Consider the following 24,816-nt stretch of genomic DNA (forward strand, 5'->3'; position numbering starts at 1 on the left):
GGAGGGGCAAGAGCGGGCTGGGCTGTGCGCGCTGACTGCCCGGGGACCGCACGCTGCCGGCTCGCCGTCTGCGCGCGGAGGCCTGCCTGTTGGAGCTCCTCAACTTCGGCGTTCCCGCCTCACAGGTTCCACAGTCCCTTCTTTAAACGGGCCCGTGGTCTTGAGTCCCGGGGTCCAGCCCTTCACAGCCAAACCAGAGGGCTTGGGAGGCCCCTCGCGGTCAGGTGCAGGAATCGCGCCGGGCCGGGCCCGGGCGCCTCCTCTCCGGAAGCGGAGTGGGCGGGAGCCGGGCGCCCTCCCCCTGTCAGCCGTAGCGCCGCGGCCTGTAGGCCGGAGCACCGCCCTCCTCGCCGGCCCGGCCGCGGGGTTCCCGACAGGGGGCGCCCTCGCCTCGCCGCCGCCGCCGCCCGGGCCGCCGCTCCTCCCCGGCCCCACCTCCCTGGCCCCGCGCCGCCCGCCCGTGCGTCCGCCGGTCCGTGCAAGGCCATCCGTCGGTCCGCTCGCTCTCCCGGCGCTCCTCTACCCCAGCCCCGCTTCCCCTGCTGCGCGTCTCGCTTCCTCGGTTCCGGCCGCCGCAAGTCCGTCCGCCGGCCGCCGCTACGCGAGGCCGTGGATTGGCAGCGCGCACAGGCCGCGCTGCTGCCGCCGGAGCCGTAATAAAGGGACGGCCGAGACAGCAGCTTGATCGCCGCTGGCACCGCGCCGGGCCCCGCGGGCGGTCCGGAGCCAGGTGAGCGGCGGAGCACCGGGGCTGCGTCCTGGGGGCTACGTCCGCGCCCGCCGCACCCCTTCCCCAAGCCGGCCCCGCCGTTCCCCCGCCCCTCCGGCCCGACCCGCCGGCCGCTTTCCGGGTAGGGCCTGCAGCTCCGGGGCCTTCCTCGGGCCCGGCCACCCACTCCCGGGCCGCGGCGGCCCGGCCATCCTGCGCAGGGGGGCTGACAGGAGTCAGTCCAGCTGGGTGACCCGGGAGGCGGTTTCCCAGCGAGGTGGGAGGGCTGGGGTGGGGCGCAGGTGGGTGTTTCTCCTGACCTCCCCTCCTGTTTGCCGAGTAACCAGCAAGAGTTCCTGGCCGCACCTTCCCGGTGGAGGACCGGAGTGGGCAGTGGGATTGCTGCAGGGAGGGGGTGGGGCTGGCAGCCATTGCCAGGAAGAACAACACACAGTTGGATTGGTGCAGCCAGACCTAGACGGCGCTCTGAGCAGCCCACCTCTCCCCCTCCCCCAAGGCTTACAATACCTGTCTGCTGGTGCGAGGAGCCACACTGCCCCTCTCCCTGAAAGATGCGGAGGATGACGGGTGTTAGCTTGATATTTGTTTCTTTGGCAGAACAGTTGGAAGCCAGTCTGGCCCACGAGGGCATCTTCTACCTTTCTCCCTTTCTAGAGCAAACTTACAAACTTTTAAATGCAAGAGGCAGATGAGCTGGGAACCTGGAAATAGGCTGCCTCTAGCATTAAGTTCCTCCCTCTCTCTGGCATTACCTTCTGCTGCCACAAAGTGGTGAGTTAGAGGTTTGCCTGGGTTTGGTGGGCTTTGCCTTGTATTGGTGCCTGGAATGTTAGGGACTCAGAGCAGAAAGCCTCTGTGGTTAGATTGCTACACCCTAGTCTCTGAAGGAGATGAGTACAGTTTCCTCTCTTCTCCTGATGGCCTGCCGGAGACACTGGAGGATTTAGAACTTTCTTTCTTGGTGGCACTCTGGGAAACTACTAGAGTAAGGAAGTTCTGCTTTGTGGCTCTCCAGGCTGGGTGGGTCTGTGAACTTGTCATCTAACTAACGCCCATTGTCTATGGCTACAGATCTCAGCAGCACCAAGAGTCCTATTATGTGGAGAGAGAATAGGCATGTGGCTAGGGTGGAGGGCAGTGTGGGCAGGATTGTCACACAAGAGAGTGGTTTTGGAATGGTTGGCCTAATATTGCCTGCCTCCTTGGGCTAACAGGCGGTTCCTCTGAACAGTGATGTCTTACACTTGGACTTAGAATGAAATGAGAGCAGGGCTGGCAGGCCTCAGGGACAGATCACTCCAGATTCTCACATGTGAGATTGCTCACTGAGCAGGGAGCTGAAATCAGACTCATGGGGGTTGGGGTTAGCTCAGGGTTGAGGAACTAAGTGGGTGGGAGTGGGGATAGCTCCCCTTCCCTTTGCCTGGATGTTGTGCCCTCGGTCTTCTTCTGTGGTATGTGAAGAAAAGCAGTAGATTTTGTCGCTGACATCTCCCTTCCCTGATGTGGTTGATGTTTGAGTGGCATGTGTGGGCAGCATAGGGAGAGGAGCCAGAGAAGGGTTGTTTGCTCTTACCTCAAGTTCACAATGTCTCTCTTCCCTACAGAACTGATCACTGGGAAAGGCAGCACCTCCTTGCCATTGCTGGGACCCTGCCTTGAAGAGCCCCCAGCCCTGTAAACACAGCCTGTAGTCTGTCTTCTTGGTTAATGTCCAGAGCTGTTTGATCAGTCCTCTGCTGTGCCTTGTCTGAGGTCCTTGTCCATCCTTGAGATTGGACACCTTCTTTCTCTAGGTTGTGTCACCTTAAGCAGGAAACTGAAGCCGTTACTCTCCAAACCCTGTTTCATCTTCCCAAGCATGTCAGAAAGCTGGCAGCAGCCCCCACAGACGCAGCCCCAGCAGCCCCAGCAGCCCCAGCCGCCGCAGCCTCAGCACCATGCAGAGCCACCACCAGCGCTGACTGACCATTCACTGCCCCCCGGCACAGCCGAGAACCCCCTGGGCTGTGCTGTCTATGGCATCCTCCTGCAGCCAGATCCTGGCCTCCAGCCCCCCCAACATGCACCGCTGCAGGCAGCAGGGGACCCAGGCCCCAAATGTGGGGTGTGTGGTCATGACCTGGCACACCTGTCCAGCCCCCATGAGCACCAGTGTCTAGTGGGCCACGACAGGTCGTTCCAGTGCACGCAGTGTCTCAAGATCTTCCACCAAGCCACGGACCTGCTGGAGCACCAGTGTGTGCAGGCTGAGCAGAAGCCTTTCGTCTGCGGAGTCTGTAAGATGGGGTTCTCACTGCTTACCTCGCTGGCTCAGCACCACAGCGCCCACACTGGCTTGGTGAAGTGCTCCATCTGTGAGAAGACCTACAAGCCGGCCGAGTCTGCCGAGCCAGCTGCTAGTACAGGGGCCCCATCGCTCCAGGTGGCACCTCCGCCTCCTCCGGCTGCCCCCGCAGAACAGCCTGAGAAGCCCTACAGCTGCCCCATCTGCCAGAAGCCCTTCAAGCACCTGTCAGAGCTCTCTCGGCACGAGAGGATCCACACCGGGGAGAAGCCATACAAGTGCACGCTGTGTGACAAGAGCTTCAGCCAGTCGTCCCACCTGGTGCACCACAAGCGCACGCACAGCTCGGAGCGACCCTACAAGTGCGCCGTGTGCGAGAAGACCTTCAAGCACCGCTCACACCTGGTGCGCCACATGTACGCACACTCGGGCGAGCACCACCTGTTCCGCTGCAATGTGTGCGAGTTGCACTTCAAGGAGTCCTCAGAGCTGCTGCAGCACCCCTGCACCCCGAGCGGCGAGCGGCCCTTCCGCTGTGGTGAGTGCCAGAAGGCATTCAAGCGGCCTTCTGACCTGCGGCAGCACGAGCGTACGCACAGTGCCGAGCGGCCCTTCAAATGCGATCTGTGCCCCATGGGCTTCAAGCAGCAGTACGCCCTCATGCGACACCGGCGCACGCACAAGACTGAGGAGCCCTTCAAATGCGGCCTGTGTGAGAAGGGCTTCGGCCAGCCCAGCCATCTGCTCTACCACCAGCACGTGCACACCCTCGAGACCCTCTTCAAGTGCCCCGTGTGCCAGAAGGGCTTCGACCAGTCAGCTGAGCTGCTGCGGCACAAGTGTCTGCCGGGCTCCACTGAACGGCCCTTCAAGTGCCCGGTGTGCAACAAGGCCTACAAGCGGGCGTCGGCCCTGCAGAAGCACCAGCTGACACACTGCGCGGCGGCTGAGAAGCCCCTGCGCTGCACCCTGTGTGAGCGCCGCTTCTTCTCCTCCTCCGAGTTCGTGCAGCACCGCTGCGACCCGGCCCGGGAGAAGCCGCTCAAGTGCCCAGACTGTGAGAAGCGCTTCAAGTACGCATCAGACCTGCAGCGCCACCGCAGGGTGCACACAGGCGAGAAGCCCTACAAGTGCCCAAACTGTGACAAGGCCTTCAAGCAGCGCGAGCATCTCAACAAGCACCAGGGCGTGCACGCCCGAGAGCAGCAGTTCAAGTGTGTGTGGTGTGGCGAGCGCTTCCTGGACATGGCCCTGCTGCAGGAGCACAGTGCCCAGCACAGTGCTGCGGCAGCTGCCGCCGAGGGCGCCTACCAGGTAGCTGCATGCCTGCCCTAAGCCGGGGCCCTAGCCACCTGGCCCAGCCCAGCCTCACCTTGCAGCTGCATGGCATCCTGTCCCCTACCTAGCTCTATGTTCTGAGCCCCCCAGAGAGGAGACAGAAGGGTCCTGTGCAGGCGGGCAGCACACCTGCTCAGTCACCCTGGCACCAGCCTGGCAGCAGAGGAGCCCAAATGCTGTGGCCAGTCCTGATTCCACAAACCCTTTCCCATCGTAGGATTTACCCTTGGAGAGTATCTCTACCTCTCTCATCTCTGGGAGCCTGGAGTCCCAGGGGCAGTCAGGTGACCCCTGTGAACTCTGGGGGCGGAGGTGTCAACTCAGCCTCCCCAAACCTTTTAGCTTCTTAGGAGCCAGATTGTCTGGAAGGAGGAGAGGGGCAAGGCAGTACTTGGGCCCCAGAGGTAGGCAGGTAGGGCGTCTCCTTCAAGTTGCTGTTTGGGGGGAAGGAGGGAAGATCGAAACCACAACCTTCTGTTCCAGCCAGAGTTTCTAGTAAAGATGTACAGGATAGGGAACTCTGCTGCCTGAAGAGCAAGGGCTCATACAAGAGGTGCAAGCAGGTATGTACCTGTGATACCCTCGAGGAGGGACAGTGCAGTCCATGGAAGGATGACAAGGCCACTGTCTGTGTTTGTGGCTAACCAGGCACAGGTGCCTTGGAAGCACCCCCACCACTTGTGCAGTATGGGTCTAGTCTGTGACATGAAGGGCTCCAGTATGAGTTCAGTCCAGACATCTCCCCCACCATAGAGAGCTGTCCATGGGAAAGGTAAGGCTGGCAGACCTCCTACTGGGAGGTAGGGCCAAGCCCATGATCTCTCCAGCAGACATAAATACATGTCCTCTTCCATATTGTGTGAACCAAAGTGTTCTGGCTCAGAGGTATAGCCTCTAAGTGTCACACAGCCTCACGGTGTCAAGGCCATGCCTAGGTACCCCTGGTGGGAGTGGGTACCCACTCTTGACTTCACAGTGCTCTTCCAGCCTGAGGTAACACCATCCCTCTATTAGCCTGGCTCTTGACTTGACCTGAGGGATCTCAGTTGTCAAAATGCTCTGGCATTATCTGGTTACTTGAAAGCCAGAACATTCTCCTTTAGTCTTCCTGGAATATCCCAAGGGCTCTGGCTGTCTGCAGGACCCTCAGAGCAGCAAGTGTCCAGGTGCAGGGAACAGAGAAGCAAGATGATTATGGAGTCCTATAGGCAGTGTTCCTGGCAAGTACATGGTCTACCAACATTGCTGGACAGCCAGCCCCCCCCCCCCCCCGGAGCCCAGCCAACCTGCAGACCGTTCTAAACCCAGCTCTACCCCAGCCCCAAACCTCCCTGCTTGTGGTCTTGGAAGAAGACTGAAGAGTACATGGCACGGGTACAGTGGGATGGGAAGATGTGTCACCTCAGGAAGTCTGAACAGTCGCTTCTACCTGTTCTGACCGAGTTCTCCTGGGCCTGCAGAGGCGCTAGCCCTTCCTCAGTACTTATTCTTGGTCACAATGCCTCAAAAGACTGGAATCCAGGCTTGTAACAGTTCCAACAGCTATTTTTTTCTTTCATTTTGCTTTCTAAAAGCAGTTTGTTATACTATTCATAACATTGTATAGTTTAATTTCATGTCATTTTGGATCTTATACATAAATGTGAATATTGGAATTTTTAAAAAGGACTCCATTTTAGGTAGCCACTTTTGATGTTAATATATAGTGAGTCCAATGTATGCTTTAGAAGTAAAGACATTGACCATCATAGGCCAGACCTCTGCTTGTCTGCTCATTCTTCACAAGGATGGAAGGACCTTGAAGGGACTGGACATGGGGATAGGTTTGAATCATGAGCTTTGAATCTGCATAGCCCTGGCCAAGTCACATGATGTCTTGGGGACTTATTTCATCAGTGTATACAAAGAGCTGGAGAGGAGGGTTAATCCTTTCTCTGGCCAGATGTGAGAGTTAAATGGAGCCACCGTTGAAGCTTTGGTGGGATAGCTGGGGAGGACATTGACAGGACACCTGAAGCCCTCAGGAATGGACTTGTCTCCTCCTGTCTTAGGGCTTAGGAGTCTATGCTAGGATAAAAGGTACACAGCACTATATCCAGCTTCTCCCCGTTAAGATGGACAATCTTACACTCTTTCTGCCTAGATTGGCCTTACACCACTATCCTCCCATTCATAGCCTCCCAAGTAGCTAGGATTACAGAGGTGAGCCACCAAAGTTTGGATTCTTACTAGAGGTTCTTCCCCCCCCTCCCCCCATTTGAGACAGTCTTGTTATATTGCCCAAGATCATCTCAAACTCCTAGGCTCAAGCAATCTTCTTTCCTCAGATTCCAATAGATGCTTGCTACTGGACTCTACTTCTGAGCTTTCTGATGGAATATCCTGTCCTCTTAAGCCCTAGTTGGATGGCCCCATCCCCAGGAAACTCCACCTTCACTCCTGGTTTCCTCCTTGCTCTTGGCTTGTCTCTGTGAGCAGGAAAGCAGAGCACCAAGAATATAGTGATTGCAGGCTCGGCTGGCTTGTTTCCAGCTCTGCTGGTCACCCAATCTCCCCAGGCCCATCTTACCACCTTTAAGATGGGTTTAAAATCACCTATCTCATAAAGTGCCTTCTAAACTTGGCCTTCTTTTTTCTTTTTACTCTATATTTTCTTTGTTCTCAGGCATAACTTTTTTTTTTCCAGTCATCAGGCTTGAACTCAGGGCCTTGGGGCACTGTCCCTGAGCTTTTTTTTTTTTTTTTTTTTTGCCAGTCCTGGGCCTTGAACTCAGGGCCTGAGCACTGTCCCTGGCTTCCTTTTGCTCAAGGCTGGCACTCGGCCACTTGAGCCACAGCGCCACTTCTGGCCGTTTTCTGTATATGTGGTGCTGGGGAATTGAACCCAGGGCCTCATGTATACGAGGCAAGCTCTTGCCACTAGGCCATATCCCCAGCCCCGTCCCTGAGCTTCTTTTGCTCAAGGCTAGCACTCTACCACTTGAGCCACAGCACCACTTCCAGCTTTTTGTGTTTATGTGGTACTGAGGAAAGGAACCCAGGGCTTCATGCATGCTACGCAAGCACTCTACCGCTAAGCCATGTTCCCAGCCTCTTATATTTGTGAAATACAGATACACGTGTACAAGTGGACAAGAATCTTTGATTAAATTGCTAGTAAGGATTGCCATCCATGGTGCCCTGAGCTAGAGGAATATAGTTTTAGGTGTGAGTTGGCTGTGCCTGCTTCTCTGTCCCAGTGGACCAGAAACATCTCCCAAGGAACATCTTGTCAGCCACCCAGCACTAGCCCAGGAAAAGGCCTCAGATGTTTGCTGGGTTGCATTTTGGGATGAACTTTTCCAGTCATACATTCCCTTCCACACATGCAGGAAGGACACCTTCCTGTATAATGTGGCAGGAGGTGGGATATGTCCTCATCAGACCCCCAAGGGACTGTGTGATCTGCCTTACTTCCTGTCTGTTCTCCATGCTCAGGCCTCTGCTGTCATGAGCAGAGGCCCACACTTGGACATGGAGATGGACACCATGCCCCTCTTTCTCTACCCCTAAAAGAAATGGCAAGCCAGTGAGGCAGATTCTACTGTCCTATCAAACCACAACACAACCTATCTTGCTTATCTCTTAAGTTGAGCAGAAAAAGCACTGTTCTGAGAATTTTTTTCTGCAAATGCGCACCATGCCAGGTGCTGGGATTTTGAGACCTAGGTTCTAGGTGTGGCCTGAAGCTAACCAAGGTTTAGTTTGGCCTCTGCTTCTCCAGCTGTGAAAAGGAGCACCAGTTCTCACTTCTGGGAGTGCTAGTAAAACCCAGAGGAAACACTCCAGGAGGTGATAATGTGTTTCCAACTCTGTAACAAAGCCGGATGGGAGGATCTTAAATTCCTTCCTCCAGATACTGGGGCCTTGTGATACTGTAAGTTTGCAGTAGATACTAGTATATGGGAAAGACAAGGCATGAGCTAGAATTCCCAGCCTTAGCAGGCATTGATTTTTCTGAGGCTTAGGTGAAAACACTGACCTTTTCCATAGTAAATACACATGCAGGTGGACACACAACTTGGCATAGGATGACTGATTTGATTGACATGATTTCAGATTGCCCAGGACCACAAGTACTTCCTTGAGCTTAGTGGTTCTTTGTCCCAATACAAACCTGTTCTTGCAGCCCCTTCCCTCAAGGGCCAGGAGAAAAGGTACTAGCCCTGTGCCAGGCTCAGGTCTTCTGCCCCAGGAGGGCCACCCTGTCTGACCAGGCTGTCAAACCTGCTTTTCACAAAAGGGATGCAGGACTGGGAAGTTAGGGACAGATGAAGTCTAGTCCTACTTCCCCATGGATAGAACAAATCAGATGACTTGCTTAGATACTATGTTTATTGGTGGTACCTTGGGCAAGAGGATGTTTTCATCTCAGGCATCTTACACAAGTTTATATTCTATATGATGCTGCTTCACTGGAAGTAGAGGCCACCTCTGCCTCTTCAGGGAAACTTTGGGGTGCAGGAAGCTCCCAGAGTATACTGATGTGAGGGTTTCAGAGATGCCCCACAAATCCCTTTCTAGTCCCTGACCTTTCTCCATGGTGCTCAAGTTCAGGACCATGGGTAGGGGTGGGAGTGGGGTTGTGAACAAGAGATAAGAACACAAGGAAGCCCTGGCTTCCAGACCTGCCCTGGCACGCCCACCCTGGCTAGGCTTGAGGCTTAGGCCTTGGCATTCCTCCCAAGGGCACCAAGTATCCACCAGTCCTCAAGGAGTTGGCAGGGGACAGGCAAGGGTGAAATGCTATTATGCTATGATCCTGACCTCCTTCTAGCCACACAGACACAGACACAGACACAGACACACATACACACACACACATACACACATACCCCTGATGATTCTGAGGACCAATTAGGTTTATTTCTAGACAGGCTCAATTGAATTTCTGAGGAGATAGTTGGTACCACAATATACCCCCTGTCCCACTGGGGGACCTGAGGTGGCTTGGTCCAGCAGCTTTGGGGGTGGTCATCCTCCTGTCCACAGATTAACGCCAGGGAGTCAGGTAGTTGACACGACTGTGGAGAAAGAAACATGCAAGATCTGGGCCTCCAGAACATCCTGAGGAGAAATCAAGGCCTTCTCTAGTCCTTCCCCATGTAGCCAGATTTTTACTCTCAAAGCTTTGAAAACAGGTACATTTCAGCCTGTCGTCTTGACTACACACATTTTAGTATGTAGTCCAGCTTTCCATGGCTCCCAATTTCCTTTTATATGTTTTTGGCTGTTCTTGGCTTTCAGGCTCCCCCACCCCCTTTCCAATTTGCCTCAGTCTTATTTCCACTGATCCCCAACCATGAACCAAGTTCACTCATTTTTCATTTAGTGAACCTCCTCTGTCAGGAGTAAATCCAAAGTTTTCTCCTGTGTGTGTGTGTGTGTGTGTGTGTGTGTGTGTGCATCAATGATGATAACAAAACAATCTGGTTGTCATTCACTAAGGACGCACAGGTGATAACCAAATTGAGTGTGAGGTGGTCTCTCTTCCCTGAGCAAAGGGCTGGGAAGACTCCAAGGAGGAATGGGAAATCTGGGTTGGGCTTGGAAGAGTGATGAGATGTTTTCCAGGCAAAGGAGGAAGGTCTACTTAGTGCAAAGACAGTGCAGGACTGTGCAGGGGTGCCTGGCCAGCACCAAAGAGTTTGATATTGCTCAAGTGTGCAGGTAGGGCTGAGGAGGTATGAGATGGGAAGATTATGGAGATGCTTGAAGATCTCTACTCTAACTTCTCATTTACATCTGAGGACCTTTGCTTTAGGGTGACCCTAAGAGGGCCACCCTCTCCTCCCAGGTTGACCCTAAGCAGGCCCTAAACGACCAGATGGGGACATGGCCAGCCTTTGGGAGGATAGGGGAAGAATTCCTACCTGTAGTGGGATCCGAAGTGTCTGAAAGCATTCCTGGAAAACAAAACAAAACAAAACAAAACCGTGGGTAGTGAACCTCAAGCGGCAAAGGCCTCTCATGCCACCCACCAAGGGATTACAAAGGAACCTTTCTTCTGTTTAACGCCTCCATTCCCAAAGCAGGGGCAGCAAGGACTTAGTGCTTAGTTTGGTAGGAATTCAATATTTTTGAAATAGCAATTTGGGCCCATTGGTACTTCTCAGGCATCGCCTTTGCAAGGAGCATTGGGCCTGCGCCGACAGAAGTGGCCGAGATTCCCCCTTCCCTCCTGCAGACATGGGGGTCCCGGGTGCGAGGCGCGTGGCATCACTTACAGTGAGTCGTAGGGCATGGGCTTCTGTCCAAAGCGGTCTAGACTGGGGTTCTGGTTGAGACAGTACTGAGCGGGCCACAGGGAGGGGCTGGTAAGTTGAGGGGTCCAACACCCCCGTCCTCGCCCACCCCGGGGCGCTCCCTGCTGGAGATCCTGGCCCCGAGGACCAGAGGACTCTCTTAGCCAGTTCCCACCAGGACCCCGGGGAGGACATCCTTCCCTACCCGCCAGTTCTGGGTCACTTCGGGCTTCAGGTTTCGCACCGCATAGCCGCTGAACCGCTCCGCTGCGGAGAAAGCCCACCATGGAGAACCAGCCCTTCCCAACAAGCTCCGCCTTCCACGCCCAAGCCACGCCCTCAAGCCCCGCCCCGACACAAGCCCCGCCCCAACTCAAAGCCACGCCCAGCGCAAGCCACGCCCGGCACGCGGAACCCTCCCACCCCAAAGCCCTGCCCCGCGCCTGTGTCGGCTCCCAGGGAAGCACGCCCTTCGCCCACCCGCCGGGCCCAGGTCGTCTTCCGACTCCGTGCCGCCGGTTCTAGAACTGATACTGGGCACCCAGGATCAGGCACACGGCTCACCGGGCCAGGCCCCGGCCCCTGGTTCCCTCCCCACCACAAGCGCCGGTCCCAGGCTCTCCTGCAGGTGGACCAGGCTGCTTCTCGGCTCCCGAGGCTCCGCCCCGCGGTCCCCGACCCTCCCCCCTGTGTCCCCCTCCCCACTGTCCCCTGGTCCCAGGTCTCTCCCCGCTGCCCCGCTCCTCCCCTCTGTGTCCCCTTCCCTACACCCCTCCTCCCCGCCCCTCTTCCGCCCCACAGCACCGTCTGACCCTTCTTGGTCGGGCAGCGCTTCTTGAACTGCTCGCCGGAGCACACGGAGCGGGACCAGTCCTCGATGGCGCGCGTGAAGCAGGGCCAGTCGAGGCGGTTGGGGCCTGGGGCAAGGGGCTCCAGGTTTCCCTCTCGGTACCTGCTGTGGATCTTCTGGCCGGTCGGTGTGATGTCCTGCCAGGGTGGTAGGGATCAGAACCCCTGCGGGTGGGAGGGATAGGGTGTGTGTGGGGTTTTCCCATCTCCTGCCCCTGAGTTGACAGTTGGCCTGTAGGTCCGGGTTGGTGCCCGAAGCCTAGGGGCCTGGATTAGGCAGGGGTCTGGATTGTCTGGTAGGCATGGGGTGGAGGTGGGGTCCAGGCAGGCAGCTGAGGACGACCCCTGGGAGTAGAGCCCAGGACCAGAGGGGCTTGAGAGGAAGCGCAGGACCAGGGCAAAGGACACTCACCAGGCACTGCAGAGGCTTGCTGGGGGCCCCCACGAGGGAGAACCGGGCATTGTCAAACTCATCTGTTGAAAGAAGATACAAGGAGAGGAGTTGTTCCCCCCTCCAGAAGAGAGATTTAGTCACACTATGCTTTAAACTTAAAGCAAAAACTGTTGGCTTTGCATCATCTAAAATGGTATGGATACTTCATCTTATACAACAGAATAGATTCCATATAGATCAATGTAAAAAAAAAAATAAAAGAAGGTGCTGGGGATATGGCCTAGTGGCAAGAGTGCTTGCCTTGTATACATGAGGCCCTGGGTTTGATTCCCCAGCACCACATATACAGAAAACGGCCAGAAGTGGCGCTGCCTTGAGCAAAAAGAAGCCAGGGACAGTGCTCAGGCCCTGAGTTCAAGGCCCAGGACTGGCCAAAAAAAAAAAAAAAAAAGAAGAAGCCATAGCATTACTAGAAGAAAATGCCTGTGAATTCCCTTATAAATGAGGAGGGCCTTTGTAAATAGAAGCCAAATACTTAAAAGATTAATAATTTTGCACAATACACTTCTGCATGACAAAACATAAGTCTAAAGATTAATGAAAAAATAGTTCTATCAATTTTACATTTGAGGCAATCCTCAAATATTTGCAAGAGCTCCTAGAAATCAAGACAGAAAAAGAAGCAAAAGGGTAAACAATATTGTGCAGATAGCGCAACTTTATTCATAAGAATGTATATTTATTTTGTTTATTTTTGTGCTGGTATGGGGCTTGAACTCAGGGCTTGGGTGCTGTCCCTTAGGTTTTTCAACCCAGGCTAGGACCCTACCACTTGAGCCACAGCTCTACTTCCAGTGTTTTGGTGATTAATTAGAGATAAGAATCTTACAAACTTTTCTTCTCTGGCTGAATTAAAACTTTGATCTTCAAAGTTTGAAAAGCTACTCAGGGAGCTGACTATCAGGTGTGAACCACTGGTACCTGGCAAGAATGCCCATTTCAACTACATTAAGATAACAATTTTGACCTATTAGATTGGGAACAATCTAATAAATTAGAGCATTTTGTCACACATTGCCAGAGGGGATGTAAATCGATTGGAGCTTATAGATAGTGGTTGGCATTATTTATTAGAATTGTAAGTGCCTATTTGTAACAAGTACTTAGATCGCTTTTGCTGCAAAGTACTGATTCCTTACTTGGACCCACAAATCAACCAAAGGCAGGAAAAATTCTTGGCTTCCCTGCCTCCATTTTTGTAACTGTTGAACCATTGGTTTTTTTCTTTTTCTTTTTGTCTAATTGTGGAGCTTGAACTCAGGACCTGCTGCTGTCCCTGAGTTCTTTGTGCTCAAGGCTAGTGCTCTACCACTTTGAACTAAAGCTCCACTTCCAATTTTTGAGTGGTTAATTGAAGATAAAAGTCTCATGAGGACTTTTCTGCCTGGGCTGGCTTTTAATTGAGATATTCAACTCACAGGAGAGTAGCTAGGATGACAGGTGTGAGCCTCTGGTGCCCAGCTTGAGCCATTCATCTTGCAATCCTTGCAAGCCAGGAAGGACAGAACTAAGGATGACCTGGCAGCAAGGAAGAACAGCAGCATCTCCTAGAACAGACCACCCACCAGGCAGCAATGTCTTACTTATTCTGACCAGTTGCTCTCTTCAAATGATGACAGGGATAACCACTTATTCAGGAACCCTTTAGGACCAACCAGGCACACTTGGACCAAGAGTCTACTGAAATCTAAAGGTAATGTCTGTACCTAGAAGATGGACTGAAGTACTTTCATCCTGAGGTATGCCTGTGCCTTGTAATAAATCTTTCTCTCCCCTTCACCACTATTCTTTATTTGGTGTGTTGGGGCCAGTGGCTGAATTTGACATGAGGAATCCAGGAGTCTGGGCTTGGAACCTAAATCTCCAGTTTCATTTTGATCCCATGGTCCTAAATGGACACAAGTGATGGTACGGGATGGGGACCCATCTCAGTGTTGTAATAGTAAACAACTGGGAACAACTCAAATGTCTATCATTAAAGGACTGGTTAAATAAATCATACATCTGTATTATGTAGTTCTTAAAGCTAATGTGAACACCAGGTATACACACCTATAATTTCAGTACTTAGGAGGTGAAAGCAGGAAGATTGTTTGAGGGCAGTCTGTATTACATGGCAAGGTCAAGACCTGCCTGAGCTCGAACCTGTCATCCTAGCTACTCAGGAGGCTGAGATCTGAGGATCTCAGTTCAAAGCCAGTTGGGGCAGAAAAGTTTGTAAGACTCTTATCTCCAATTAACCACCAAAAATGCTGGAAGTGAAGCTATGGTTCCAGTGGTAGAGCATTAGCCTTGAGCACAAAGAGGCTCAGGGACACTGCCCAGGCCCTGAGTTCAGCCCTACAACCACTACCACCAACAACAAAAACCAAGGCCGGGGTGTAGTTCAGTGGTGGAACACTTGCCTATCATGTCATGGCACACCCAAAGGCCCTGGGTCCCATCAGCAGCATCACGCACACATCCACACAAGTGATAACTGATACCATTTGTTTAGAATCTGAAGTTTAAGACTACTGGAGGCAGAAAAGAATATACATTCAGGTCCTTCCTTAGCCAAATTGTCAAACAGCAACGTGCACAGTAGGGGCCCAGTTCTCCTTGCTGCTGCATGAGGATTGACACCATATCTGTCACCTGTGAAAGACTTTAGCCCGCAATGTTTACCTGGCTGATCGGGACTCTACTGTGACCCACATGTTCTTCCTCACTCATGGGACAAGCCTTTGGGGGTGCCTAGGGGTGAACTCCTGATGGGGTTCTGAGGAAAGATCCTGGAGTTCAGGGGAGGCTGGTCAGAAGTTCTTGTTGCAATTTCTATTATTCCTACTATAGCAATGACCAATCTCCTCACAGTTCTCTCTCCATTAATAAGACGAGTAAGTGCACATGTCCACATAAGCTTCATGTCTCCTTTGCTGGTGACCAGGCCATTACCAGCTGGGTGTGGTGCTACACATCTGCAATCCCAGCACTCAGGAGACTGAGGCAGAGTGATCAAGGCCAGCCTGGGCTACATCTTGAGACCTTAGCTCAATAAACCCAAACAAACTGGCTGCTAGTGGCTCACACCTATAATCTTACTCAGGAGACTGAGATCTGAGGACTGCATGTTGACTCCAACAAGGTAGAAAAGTCCATGCCAGGGCAAGAAAGTTGATGAGACTCATCTTCAATTAACCAGCAGAAAGCTGGAGGTGGAGGTGGGGCTCATGTGCTAGAGTGCCAACCCAACTAGTGGCACAAATACAAACAAACAACAGGCCCAAAGGCCTGGCTCGAGTGCCTGGTGAGGTGCCGACCTTTGCGGCAGTAGGTGGAGGACTGGCAGTGTTCGTCGGGGAGGCAGGCCTTGACCGAGTCCATGTCCATGCGGCGCAAGGTGGGCAGGGCGGGGTGGTAGAGCTGATGCTTCACGCCAGCCAGCTGGTTGCGCTGCCGCTCCAGCGGGAGCAGGATGGCCGGGGATGCATACACATGCGCAGAACCGTCATTCCAGGGCACCACATCAATAATGCGGGCCATAGCTGCGGAGCAGGGGACAAAAGGGGCTCAGTCTTGGCTCCTGCCAGCCAGGCTTTCTAAGCAGGAAGACACCTTTAACCTGTCTGTGAGTCAAACATTTATTGACTCTGACCACACACACAGACGCACACACAGGCACACAGGCACAACGCACAGACGGTTCCCAGGGCTATGAAGGAGGTCAGCATAGGAGGAGAGTTCTGGAAATATGGAGCGGCTGGCATTGGTTGTTCAGGGAATGGACTAAGAGAGGTGGCATTTGACTCTTGTAAGGAATAAACAGGAAAAGGAAGCCACAGCCAAGTTGATAATGAGCTCAAATCTAGTTGTGGAGATGTCTTTGCCTAAGACATCTGGCCTTTCCCCCAGACTCTCCGGAGAGATATAGAGTTGTTTTCAAGAAAGGGAAGAGGTGTGGTCGATTTGAACTGGAAAAAACGTGGCTAGGGATGTTTAGCTTGAATTGAAATGTTTACTAAACTAGAAACCCTTTTTCCTTTTTTTTTTTTTTTGTGGTGCTGGGGATTAAAACCAGGGCTTTTTGGCACACTAAGTACATGCTGTGCCCCTGAGCTACCTCTACAGCTCTCAGTGTCTTCCCTTTAAAAAGCAGATATTCCCAGGAAGCCTTTCCGTCACACTTGAGTAAGAACTGGACTCTGTTTACTATCTCCCCTACTTCATGTTGGAGATGGGAGATGGAGAAGGGGGTAGGTGGGTAGAAGGAAGATGGCTTTGGACTATGGAGGAACAAGGAGAAAGCAGGGTGACAGGGCCTGGGGGTGGCAGAGGTGGGGGGTGGGACTTGATGGGGTAGAGCAGGGAAGGAAGAGAGGGTTCTCCACTTCTACCTGCCAACCATGCTACCTTGTTTTCAGGTCACAGATCCAGGCAGGCAGGCTTGTGAGGACCTTGTGTTCCTCTGCTGTTCGGTGGGCAGGAGGGGGAGGGAAGGGACTGGGCAGATGCACAGCCAGAAGGGAACACGGTGTGGAGACAATGCCCATTGCAGCCGGATTGTGAGGGCACTGCGCCTAGCAACATCACTAGGGCACCAGAACACTGGGAGACTCCCCTTCAGCCTTCTGAAAGACTAGGCTTGGGTGGGCCAGGGGGCAGCTGCTGAGCTGACCTCAGGCTGGGTGATGCTGGATTAGTTGCCATCTCTGTTTAGGCCACAAGGATCCCAGGTCCTGCATTAGGGCTGTCCCCTCCCACAAACCTCAGGGAGGAGCATGCTGCACTGGCCCTGGGGGCTCTAGGGCTGGAGATTAGCCATGGCCAGTACCCAGGGTCAGCTCAGGGATAAGGGAGAGTGGTGGCCTCAGCAGGCCAAGGATTAGCAGCTGATACTCATCCCTCCCAGCCACCTGCAGTACCCCAAGCTTGCTACCTTCCTTCCTTCCTTCCTTCCTTCCTTCCTCCCTCCCTCCCTCCCTCCCTCCCTCCCTCCCTCCCTCCCTCCCTCCCTCCCTTCCTTCCTTCCTTCCTTCCTTCCTTCCTTTCTTCCTTCCTTCCTTCTTTCCTTCCTTTCTCCCTCCCTCCCTCCCTCCCTCCCTCCCTCCCTCCCTCCCTCCCTTCCTTCCTTCCTTCCTTCCTTCCTTCCTTCCTTCCTTCCTTCCTTCCTTCCTTCCTTCCTTCCTTCCTTCCTTCCTCCCTCCCTCCCTCCCTGGAAAGCCAGGCTGTGGTGCCTTGGCCCTGGGATTGGAGACAGATCTCCTCCTTCCCAAGATGAAGAAAACATGGGAGAGCTGGGATCATTTGCATATATTGGCATATGCTTTGCATATGTCCCCCCAAGCTCTGAGCCACTACCAGAGACCTGGTAGGACTTGGTTTCTAGTTGCTCCTCTCCCTGTCCTTCATGGAAAACCTGAATAGCACCCCAAGTCCTGCTCCTAGCAGAAAGCCTCCCCACAGGCTCCACTATCAGAGCCTCAGCTTAGTTTTTAGCTCTTTGTTGTATAATAGAGAAAGTACAGAAAGCACATAAACATTACTAGTAATTTGTAAATCCCTCTACTACATAGGACCTGGGGTACTAACTTTGCATAACAGTAGCCTTTTCTTAAAAAGGAAAACATGGAGGCTGGGTGCTGGTGGTTCACACCTGTAATCCTAGTTACTCAGGAGGCTGAGAAATGAGGATCACGGTTTGAAGCCAGCCAAGGGAGGAAAGTCCATGAGACATCTCAAATTAACCACCAGAAAACTGGAAATGATGCTGGGGCTCAAAGTGGTAGAGCACTAGCCTTGAACTGGAAAAGCTCAGGGACAGCACCCAGGCCCTGAGTTCAAGCCCCACTATCAACAAAAAAAAATTTTTAAGTAAAGCATGAGAGTCAGAGGTGTGGCTCCGTTGGGAGAGCACTAGCCAATGAGCAAAAGTGGCAGGTACTGAGTTTGAGTCCTGGTCTTGAACCTGAAAAAAGAAAAGAAAAGTAAAACATGAAGCTAGGTGTGGTGGTGGTGTACTCCTGTAATACCAACACTTGAGTTCAAGACCAACCTGGACCATGTAGCAAGATCCTTTCTCAGAAACCAAAAACACAAAGGAACAATGCCTATGTGCATCTGATCATATAAAATAATATTTATCAAAATGAACTCCAGGAAATGCAAGCAAGAGGTTTTTTTTCTTTTTTGCTGTTTTTCTTTTCTTTCCTTTTCTTTGTGTTTGGGTGGGTAATGGGGGCACAAAAATAAAGAGGGGGGAAAAGGGTGAGCAAATGCAGCAGTGGTACTCACTAGACACGATGTTGAAAATGAACTATACAACTTGTGGGTGGAGATGGAAGGAAAAAACTGGGACAGAGCAAGGGAAGGTGTGATATTGTCCAAAAAGAAACGTACTCGTTACCTGACTTATGTAACTAACCCCGCTGTATGTCACTTTTATAATAACAACAGAAACAAACACACAAACAAACAAGGAACACCTGGGCAAGGTTGCTCCTGCTTCTAATCCCAGCTACTTGGGAGGTAGAGATGGGGAGGATCATGGTTCAAGGCCAGCCTGGGCATCACCATTTACCCAGAAATGTCACTGTGGTATACAGACCCTCTGGGATCTGACCTCACCCACCTCTCAGTCTCATCTCTCCCTTCCCTAAATCCACCAAGATCTCCCCCCCTTGGTCCCCCCATTTCCCTTCTTGGTCCCCAAGGCTAATTCCAGCGTAAGGACTGTGTTGTGGCACTGCCCTCTGTGGCTTGGAGCACCATTCCCTGGCTCTTCACAGCTGAGTCTTGTTGCATTTCCATCTCTGAATTTGAGCTTTTCCTAAACCTGCCTACCCACTCCCCGTTGCTTTCTTTCCTGATTCTTTCAGTACCGTGCAATCGTTTATTTCCTTTTTGACTTCTCCCTTTCTGACCTCTGCACTTGCCCTCAGGGCAACTCCTAAATCTGCCTGTTCAAAATACCAAGACTGGCCTGCCTCCATGCACACAGGAAGAGCTCCAAAATGTCAGATGGTCACATCCAGCCCCTACATCTTTGTAAATACCCCTTGGCCCCATCCCTCATCCTGGGCTTGCCACCCCTCTGAGTCCTTGTTCCCTAGGCCTCTGCTCCTGTAAGTCTCTGTCTCCTCTCTGAGGAGAGACAGTTTCTGGGTGCAGTCAGTCACAGACCAGGCCTTGAGTTCTAAGATGGGTAATTTGGGGTGTTAACTTGACTGGATTGAGGGATGTTCAGAGAACTGAAGTGTGTTCTGGGTGAGTCTGTGAGGGATGTTTCTAGAGAAGATTGGCAATGAATGAAGTGTGGAAGGCCTGCCCCTAATGAGGGCACCATCCAATCATCTGGGACCAGATGGAACCGGATGAAACTGGAAGGTAAACAAAAGGAAGGAATCCTCTCTCTGGTTCTTCCTCCCCCTTCTTCTGTGCCTCCCTGGGTTCTTTGGTCCTTAGATTTGGGGACTTGCACCAAGCACCCTTGGGGAGCTACGGGTCTCGAGACCTGACACCGAGGCTGTACTACCCGCCTCCCTGTTTTTATATTGGTTCTCTTCTGTGGAGAGCCCTGGGTGTTACAGGGTTCGAGGGAGGGGATTCCACATCCCTCCAAGAGTCCACCACTCAGTCTCAAGTAAAAAGATGCATTTATTGAGGAAGCAAAAAGTGAACTGACTGGCCAGGGACACAGTGCAAGCAATCCTCAAGTTGGGGTTTATAAAGGCAAATACTATATGGTCAAGCCTGGCCACACACAGGTGGCCAGTGAGGTTACAACACTTACAGAGAAACTTCATAGTCGTGCCAGGCCACAGCCAATGAGTTACAGTTTGCCTCATAGTAACTGTTTGAACCAACCTATCATTTTAGTTAGAATTGGTGCGTGAATTTGGCGGGTCCACACATATTGCAGGTGGATACGCCTACTCATGGAGGAGGAGGGGCTATAAGGCTGTTCCTTCCTGGAGGGCACAGGTTTACTATTATTAACCTTGAACGTTCAAGCAGTTTACTCCATCTTATCACAATGAGGAGGACCTTCCCTGGATTCTGAGCAGACAGGGCACACATCTCCCAACCCTGAAGCTCAGAGGCGGGGGAGATCTTAGTGAAGATGGAGTCATCTTCTGCTCTCTTTAATCTGAGGTGGAGTCAGTCTTACTCCCCTCAACACTGGGTAATACAGATGGAGCTAAATGGTCTACCTAGGCCAGTGGCCATTTTGGCAGAGGTCAAACTATTGAAGATTGTTATCGGCAGAGAGCCACTGAGCCCCAGCATTGGGACTGGAGAGTTGGGGTGCACCTTTTACATTGCTCACTGAGCTGCGGAGGCCTTGATGTCTGTAGTACCTTCTAGAACATACAGGGCTCCAAGCTGTTGCTTTTCCAGGAGCTTCTCTATGGCTTGACCCTGGTATGTGAGAAGGAAGCCACATCCTGGGACCTGGGCAGGTTCCCTGGTAAGCCAGTGGCCCCAAATCTAAGACCTAGCTTCTTCCTGCTGGGCACCATGGGGGAGAGTTGCTGCTTGCTCCCTAGATGTCAATTGCCTTCCCCCTCCTCTCTCCCCCGTACCCCCCTTCCATACCTGCTAATCCTTTGCACACGACCTGTCCAGCTATTGCCAATTAATCCCTCCTGTGTTGGGAGAGGCCAGCGTTGAGAAGCAGTGAGAAGACAACTCCCTGCAGGCAGCTGGCATCAGATCAGGTAACTCAGCTGGAGGTTGAGGGGAGCCCCTAGGGAGACCCCATGCTTAGCATCTTGCTAGGCATTTAGCACCATGAAATAGTGCAGGTGGGAGGGCTTTTAGGGACTATAGCATGCATCATAATCAGTAGCTTGTGAAATGCAGGTTCCAGGAACTCCCAGCGGGTGGGGATGGGGACTAAGGACTCTTCTCTCCAGCTCCTCCAAGCTTCCTAAAAGTCTGCTCAACACCATCAGAAGAGCCAAGATTTGGGGGGTTGGCGCTCCCTGAATTCCCACCGAGGAAGAAATGGCTGTGTATAAGGAAAGAAGAGAAAGAAAAAACTGCTCTTGGAGGTGGCTCTCTTAGTCATTTCCAGAAGGTTCAGAAATGCAAGACAAGATTGTTGCCATTGGGCAAATATCAGGACCCCGTACCCCCCTACACCTCACAGATGTGTTGGGCAGACTGGAGTGTAAATAGGGCTTGGTCACTTGCTGACATGCCTGCACTCCAAGATGAGAGTACTTCCCTGGCTGCAGGGGGGTAGGGGGTGAGAGGGTAGGGGTGGGGGGCAGTCTTGGTGAGATCAGGCAGAGTGGCCAAGGTGGGAAAGGGAGTAATCAGTTCACTTCAAGCTCAAGGGGCTGCTGTGGTGGGCTGGGGTTTATGGTATCTCATCTCTCGGATGTGGGACCTAGGAAATCTCTGTGCCTTACCCCTGCTTCGCACATGCACACCCACCAGGAAAGTGGACCAGAGGGGTCATATCTGGCCCAAGTTCATATTGTTTGGAGGCTGATCTGACTTCCTGTTGGACTTCACCTCTACCATAACCTCTTGGGAGAAAGGCTGCACTGCTGAGATTAGAATAGGGCCAGAGGTCAGGGATGCATGTAGGTTGGGCAGCGTGGCCTGGAGCTCTGGGGAGCGGGCACTATGGGTGGATGGAAGGGACCCAGGTTATCAGCCGGCCCTTTCAACCTGGAGCTGGGGTTCCTACCAAAGAGCATGGGTGAGCAGTGAATGGTCTGGTGTGTGCTGTCTACAGCGGAGCCTTGGAGGGGCCTGTCCTGGGCTGAGAGCTTGAGTGGTACCAGCTGGGCTGGGTCATCCTGCAGGGACTCAGTTTACTGAAGGTCAATGGACCAGACATGGAAGATATCCAAGACAAGATTGAAATGTCACTGAAAACTATGTAAAAAGAGGTTTAATTGGCTTGTAAATATCTTATAAATTAAAAAAAAATTAGGAGCATAGGTTAATGTTGTGGTCCTCATAATGTACTTTAAAAAATTGATTGCGAAATTCTGCAGCCCACAAAATTCCACAATAAGTGTCTTCATTTAAGTTTTTGTAGAAGTTGGCCACAGCCCATTTTTGTGAACCCCTCAGCAGGTGCCTGTCTCTGGCCTGGATATAACAAACTTATCAATTCATTTTCTGCTCACAATCTGCCTGTGTAATAGGTACCAAGCAATGTCCCCATTTTACAGACAAGCAAACTGAGGCCTGGATTTGTCTCACAAGAACTCCAGAGCACACATATCTCCTTAGTTTAAGTACAGTTACTTCTTTTTGATAGGTTCATGTCTTCTAATTGTTAAGTGCCTCCAACTTCTTTCTACGCATAGGTTTCTGGCCTTGAGTATCTCAATGAGACACATATTTTCAAAGATGATAAGACAAAAAGAAAATATATAACTCAGGAAAGTGACCCCCATGATTGGCACAACCGTGAGCTCCCTGGCCCTTATAGGTGTGTCAAGATGATGTTGGGCTGGGTCCAGAAGGTGCTGCCGCAGCCCCCAGGAACTCCCCAGAAAGCCAAGTTGGAGGAGGAGGAAGTAACAGAACCGCAGCTAGAGCCGCAGCAAGAGCCGCAGCCGGAGCTAGAGGTACACCCAGAGCCGCAGCCACAACCTGAGCCTGAAGGAGCTCCTAAGGAGGCAGCACCAGAGGATGAGGCCCTGGTAAGAGGGGGAGGCTAAGAGGATGGTGAGGGGAGGCAGCTTGGCCTTGCTGCTCAGGGACTTCCCAGCCTGGGCCACCTGTTCCCAGGAATCTTCTACAGCACACACAGTTGGGGCCGGAAGGAAAGGGTCTAGTGCTTGTACTAATGAGGCCACTAGGCCTCAGAGACAGGACAGGCCACACCAGGGTTGTTTCTGTAAAAAGATCTGACAGGAAATACTTTAGGCTTTGTGGGCCATGACATATAATAGGAAAGATACTTTATATAATGTCTCAACAAATGAGCATTTCTGTGTGCCAATAAAACTTTATTTACAAAAACAAACAAAAGGCTGACTATGGCTCAGGAGCCATATTTTACCAACCTCTAAAGTGGAACAGTCACACAAAGTGGCCAGTCCATGATCTGTTTGTTATCTTCCGTGATGAGATTAGAGCATTACTGTAGAATGGAAAGACACTATGTAACTAAGCAAGTACACTGTTTAGTTCCAACTCAGTGTTGAAGCAGGGAGTGAATACACACTCTGGTACAACCTATTTAACCATCATGGCTTGTACCAGAGTGTGTATTCACTCCCTACTTCCACTAAGTAGTCTGCACTAGTACAGACACCTATTGAGGAACATTTTCCTAAAACTTGCTAGTTCTGCATCTCATTCATTTGGGAGCCTGATGACAAGTAATTTAGGAGGCTCTGTTAAACAGATTTCATTTAATGTGTCTGGCTGAGAACCATGGGAGTTTGGAGGACAGTGAAATCTTTTTTTTTTTTTATGTCATTGGTCCTGGGGTTTGAACTCTGGGCCTGGGCGCTGTCCCTGAGCTCTTCAGCGTGAGGCTAGTGCTCTACCACTTGAGCCACAGCACTACTTCTTGTTTTCTGGTGGATAATTGGAGATAAGAGTGTCACGGGGCTGGGGATATGGCCTAGTGGCAAGAGTGCTTGCCTTGTATACATGAGGCCCTGGGTTCGATTCCCCAGCACCACATATACAGAAAACGGCCAGAAGTGGCGCTGTGGCTCAAGTGGCAAAGTGCTAGCCTTGAGCAAAAAGAAGCCAGGGACAGTGCTCAGGCCCTGAGTTCAAGCCCCAGGACTGGCCAAAAAAAAGAAGCGTGTCACGGACTTTACTGCCCAGGCTAGCTTTGAACTGTGATCCTCAGATCTCAGCCTCCTGAGTAGCTAGGATTGCAGGTGTGAACTACCTGTGCCTGGCTGAGAGAAATCTTACGTTTGAAATCTTGAGTTTGGAGCTGGGAAGCTGTGGAGAGTGTATCCTAGACACAGGACTGGGCAGGGTTTTAACCAGCCAGGCATGCCTAGTGGAGGAAAGGCCATTACTGAGGAAGTGGAGAGCATGTTTAGGAAAGAGGCACAGGGTTTATGTGTGTTCCTACACATATGAGCATACGGGTGCAGGTGGCATGTCTATGTCATTATATCTCTGTGCATGCATCTGTATTTGCAAAGTAGGCATCATGCCAATATATTCGTGCTTTCATACATACGTGTCTTTTTTTTTTTTGGCCAGTCATGGGCCTTGGACTCAGAGCCTGAGCACTGTCCCTGGCTTCTTCCCGCTCAAGGCTAGCACTCTGCCACTTGAGCCACAGCGCCGCTTCTGGCCGTTTTCTGTATATGTGGTGCTGGGGAATCGAACCTAGGGCCTCGTGTATATGAGGCAGGCACTCTTGCCACTAGGCTATATCCCCAGCCCTCATACATACGTGTCTTAATTATGTGTCTGTATTAGTGTTTCTACGTTCCATGTGCATGTGTGACATGCTTCTGTGTACATATGTATGTTTCTGCATATGCAAATACTTTCAGATGTGGGTGTGTGCACAGGTTTGTGTACATATTTTCATGTGTCTGTGTGCATCAATATGTAAACAGATTTTGTGTGCCTATGTGTGCTCGGGTATGTTTTTAGATATAGAAGTGTATGTATGTAGTTTATGTGCCTGAGTGAACACGCACATGTCATTATGCATGTTTCTGTGACTAAGCATATATGTGTATGTATGTACACATCTTTCTGTGTCTGTAAATACACAAATGTGTTTACGTGATCTGTACACACTAGCAAGTATATGCATGTGTGTGTGCATACACATACAGGTGTATTGCCAGTGTGTGTACATGCATTTGTATGTGTACAAATGTATATGAGCACATGCTTTGTCTCTAGGCATGTGTTCACATGGATGTGTGCT

At 51.8% G+C, this 24,816-nt stretch overlaps 3 protein-coding genes across 7 annotated transcripts in view; 2 read left to right on the forward strand and 1 right to left on the reverse strand.

Annotated features, from left to right (window-relative positions):
* The first annotated feature begins 37 nt into the window (after positions 1-37).
* Znf319 (zinc finger protein 319) lies at positions 38-6,112 on the forward strand. Of its 4 annotated transcripts, none has more exons than XM_048355481.1 (3): positions 602-730; positions 1,328-1,501; positions 2,338-6,112. In XM_048355481.1, exon 3 carries the CDS (start codon positions 2,592-2,594, stop codon positions 4,350-4,352), a length of 1,761 nt encoding a protein of 586 aa, XP_048211438.1. In that variant the 5' UTR covers positions 602-730; positions 1,328-1,501; positions 2,338-2,591; the 3' UTR covers positions 4,353-6,112. The 4 variants fall into 4 exon arrangements, with proteins under 4 accessions (XP_048211441.1, XP_048211438.1, XP_048211439.1 ...); XM_048355483.1 differs by having other exon boundaries at positions 631-730; positions 1,333-1,501; XM_048355484.1 differs by lacking the exons at positions 602-730; positions 1,328-1,501 and adding an exon at positions 38-125.
* A 3,132-nt stretch (positions 6,113-9,244) lies between these two features.
* On the reverse strand, positions 9,245-15,469 carry LOC125358028 (testis, prostate and placenta expressed). 2 transcript variants are annotated; one of them, XM_048354868.1, is made up of 7 exons: positions 15,245-15,469; positions 11,901-11,962; positions 11,452-11,626; positions 10,845-10,906; positions 10,622-10,686; positions 10,268-10,300; positions 9,245-9,418 (listed from the first exon to the last, which is right to left on the reverse strand). In XM_048354868.1, exons 1-7 carry the CDS (start codon positions 15,465-15,467, stop codon positions 9,388-9,390), a joined length of 651 nt encoding a protein of 216 aa, XP_048210825.1. In that variant the 5' UTR covers positions 15,468-15,469; the 3' UTR covers positions 9,245-9,387. The 2 variants fall into 2 exon arrangements, with proteins under 2 accessions (XP_048210825.1, XP_048210824.1); XM_048354867.1 differs by having other exon boundaries at positions 10,622-10,764.
* A 6,924-nt stretch (positions 15,470-22,393) lies between these two features.
* Positions 22,394-24,816, forward strand: part of Cngb1 (cyclic nucleotide gated channel subunit beta 1) — a 51,435-nt gene continuing 49,012 nt past the window's right edge. Inside the window, exon 1 of the mRNA XM_048354746.1 lies at positions 22,394-22,594. Within this exon, the coding sequence (XP_048210703.1) occupies positions 22,394-22,594 (201 nt within the window). The remainder of the gene's footprint in view (positions 22,595-24,816) is intronic.

This window comes from Perognathus longimembris, chromosome 10 (assembly GCF_023159225.1).
Source record: "Perognathus longimembris pacificus isolate PPM17 chromosome 10, ASM2315922v1, whole genome shotgun sequence".
In the NCBI taxonomy this organism is placed as follows: domain Eukaryota; kingdom Metazoa; phylum Chordata; class Mammalia; order Rodentia; family Heteromyidae; genus Perognathus; species Perognathus longimembris.

Coding starts and splice junctions, on each gene's coding strand:
- Znf319 (XM_048355484.1), top strand. CDS start 2,592: ATGTCAGAAAGCTGGCAGCAGCCCCCACAGACGCAGCCCCAGCAGCCC.
- LOC125358028 (XM_048354867.1), bottom strand. CDS start 15,467: ATGGCCCGCATTATTGATGTGGTGCCCTGGAATGACGGTTCTGCGCAT. Junction 11,963..15,244: donor CTCCACCTACTGCCGCAAAG/GTCGGCACCTCA, acceptor TTCTTTCAACAG/ATGAGTTTGACAATGCCCGG. Junction 11,627..11,900: donor GCAAGCCTCTGCAGTGCCTG/GTGAGTGTCCTT, acceptor CCACCCTGGCAG/GACATCACACCGACCGGCCA.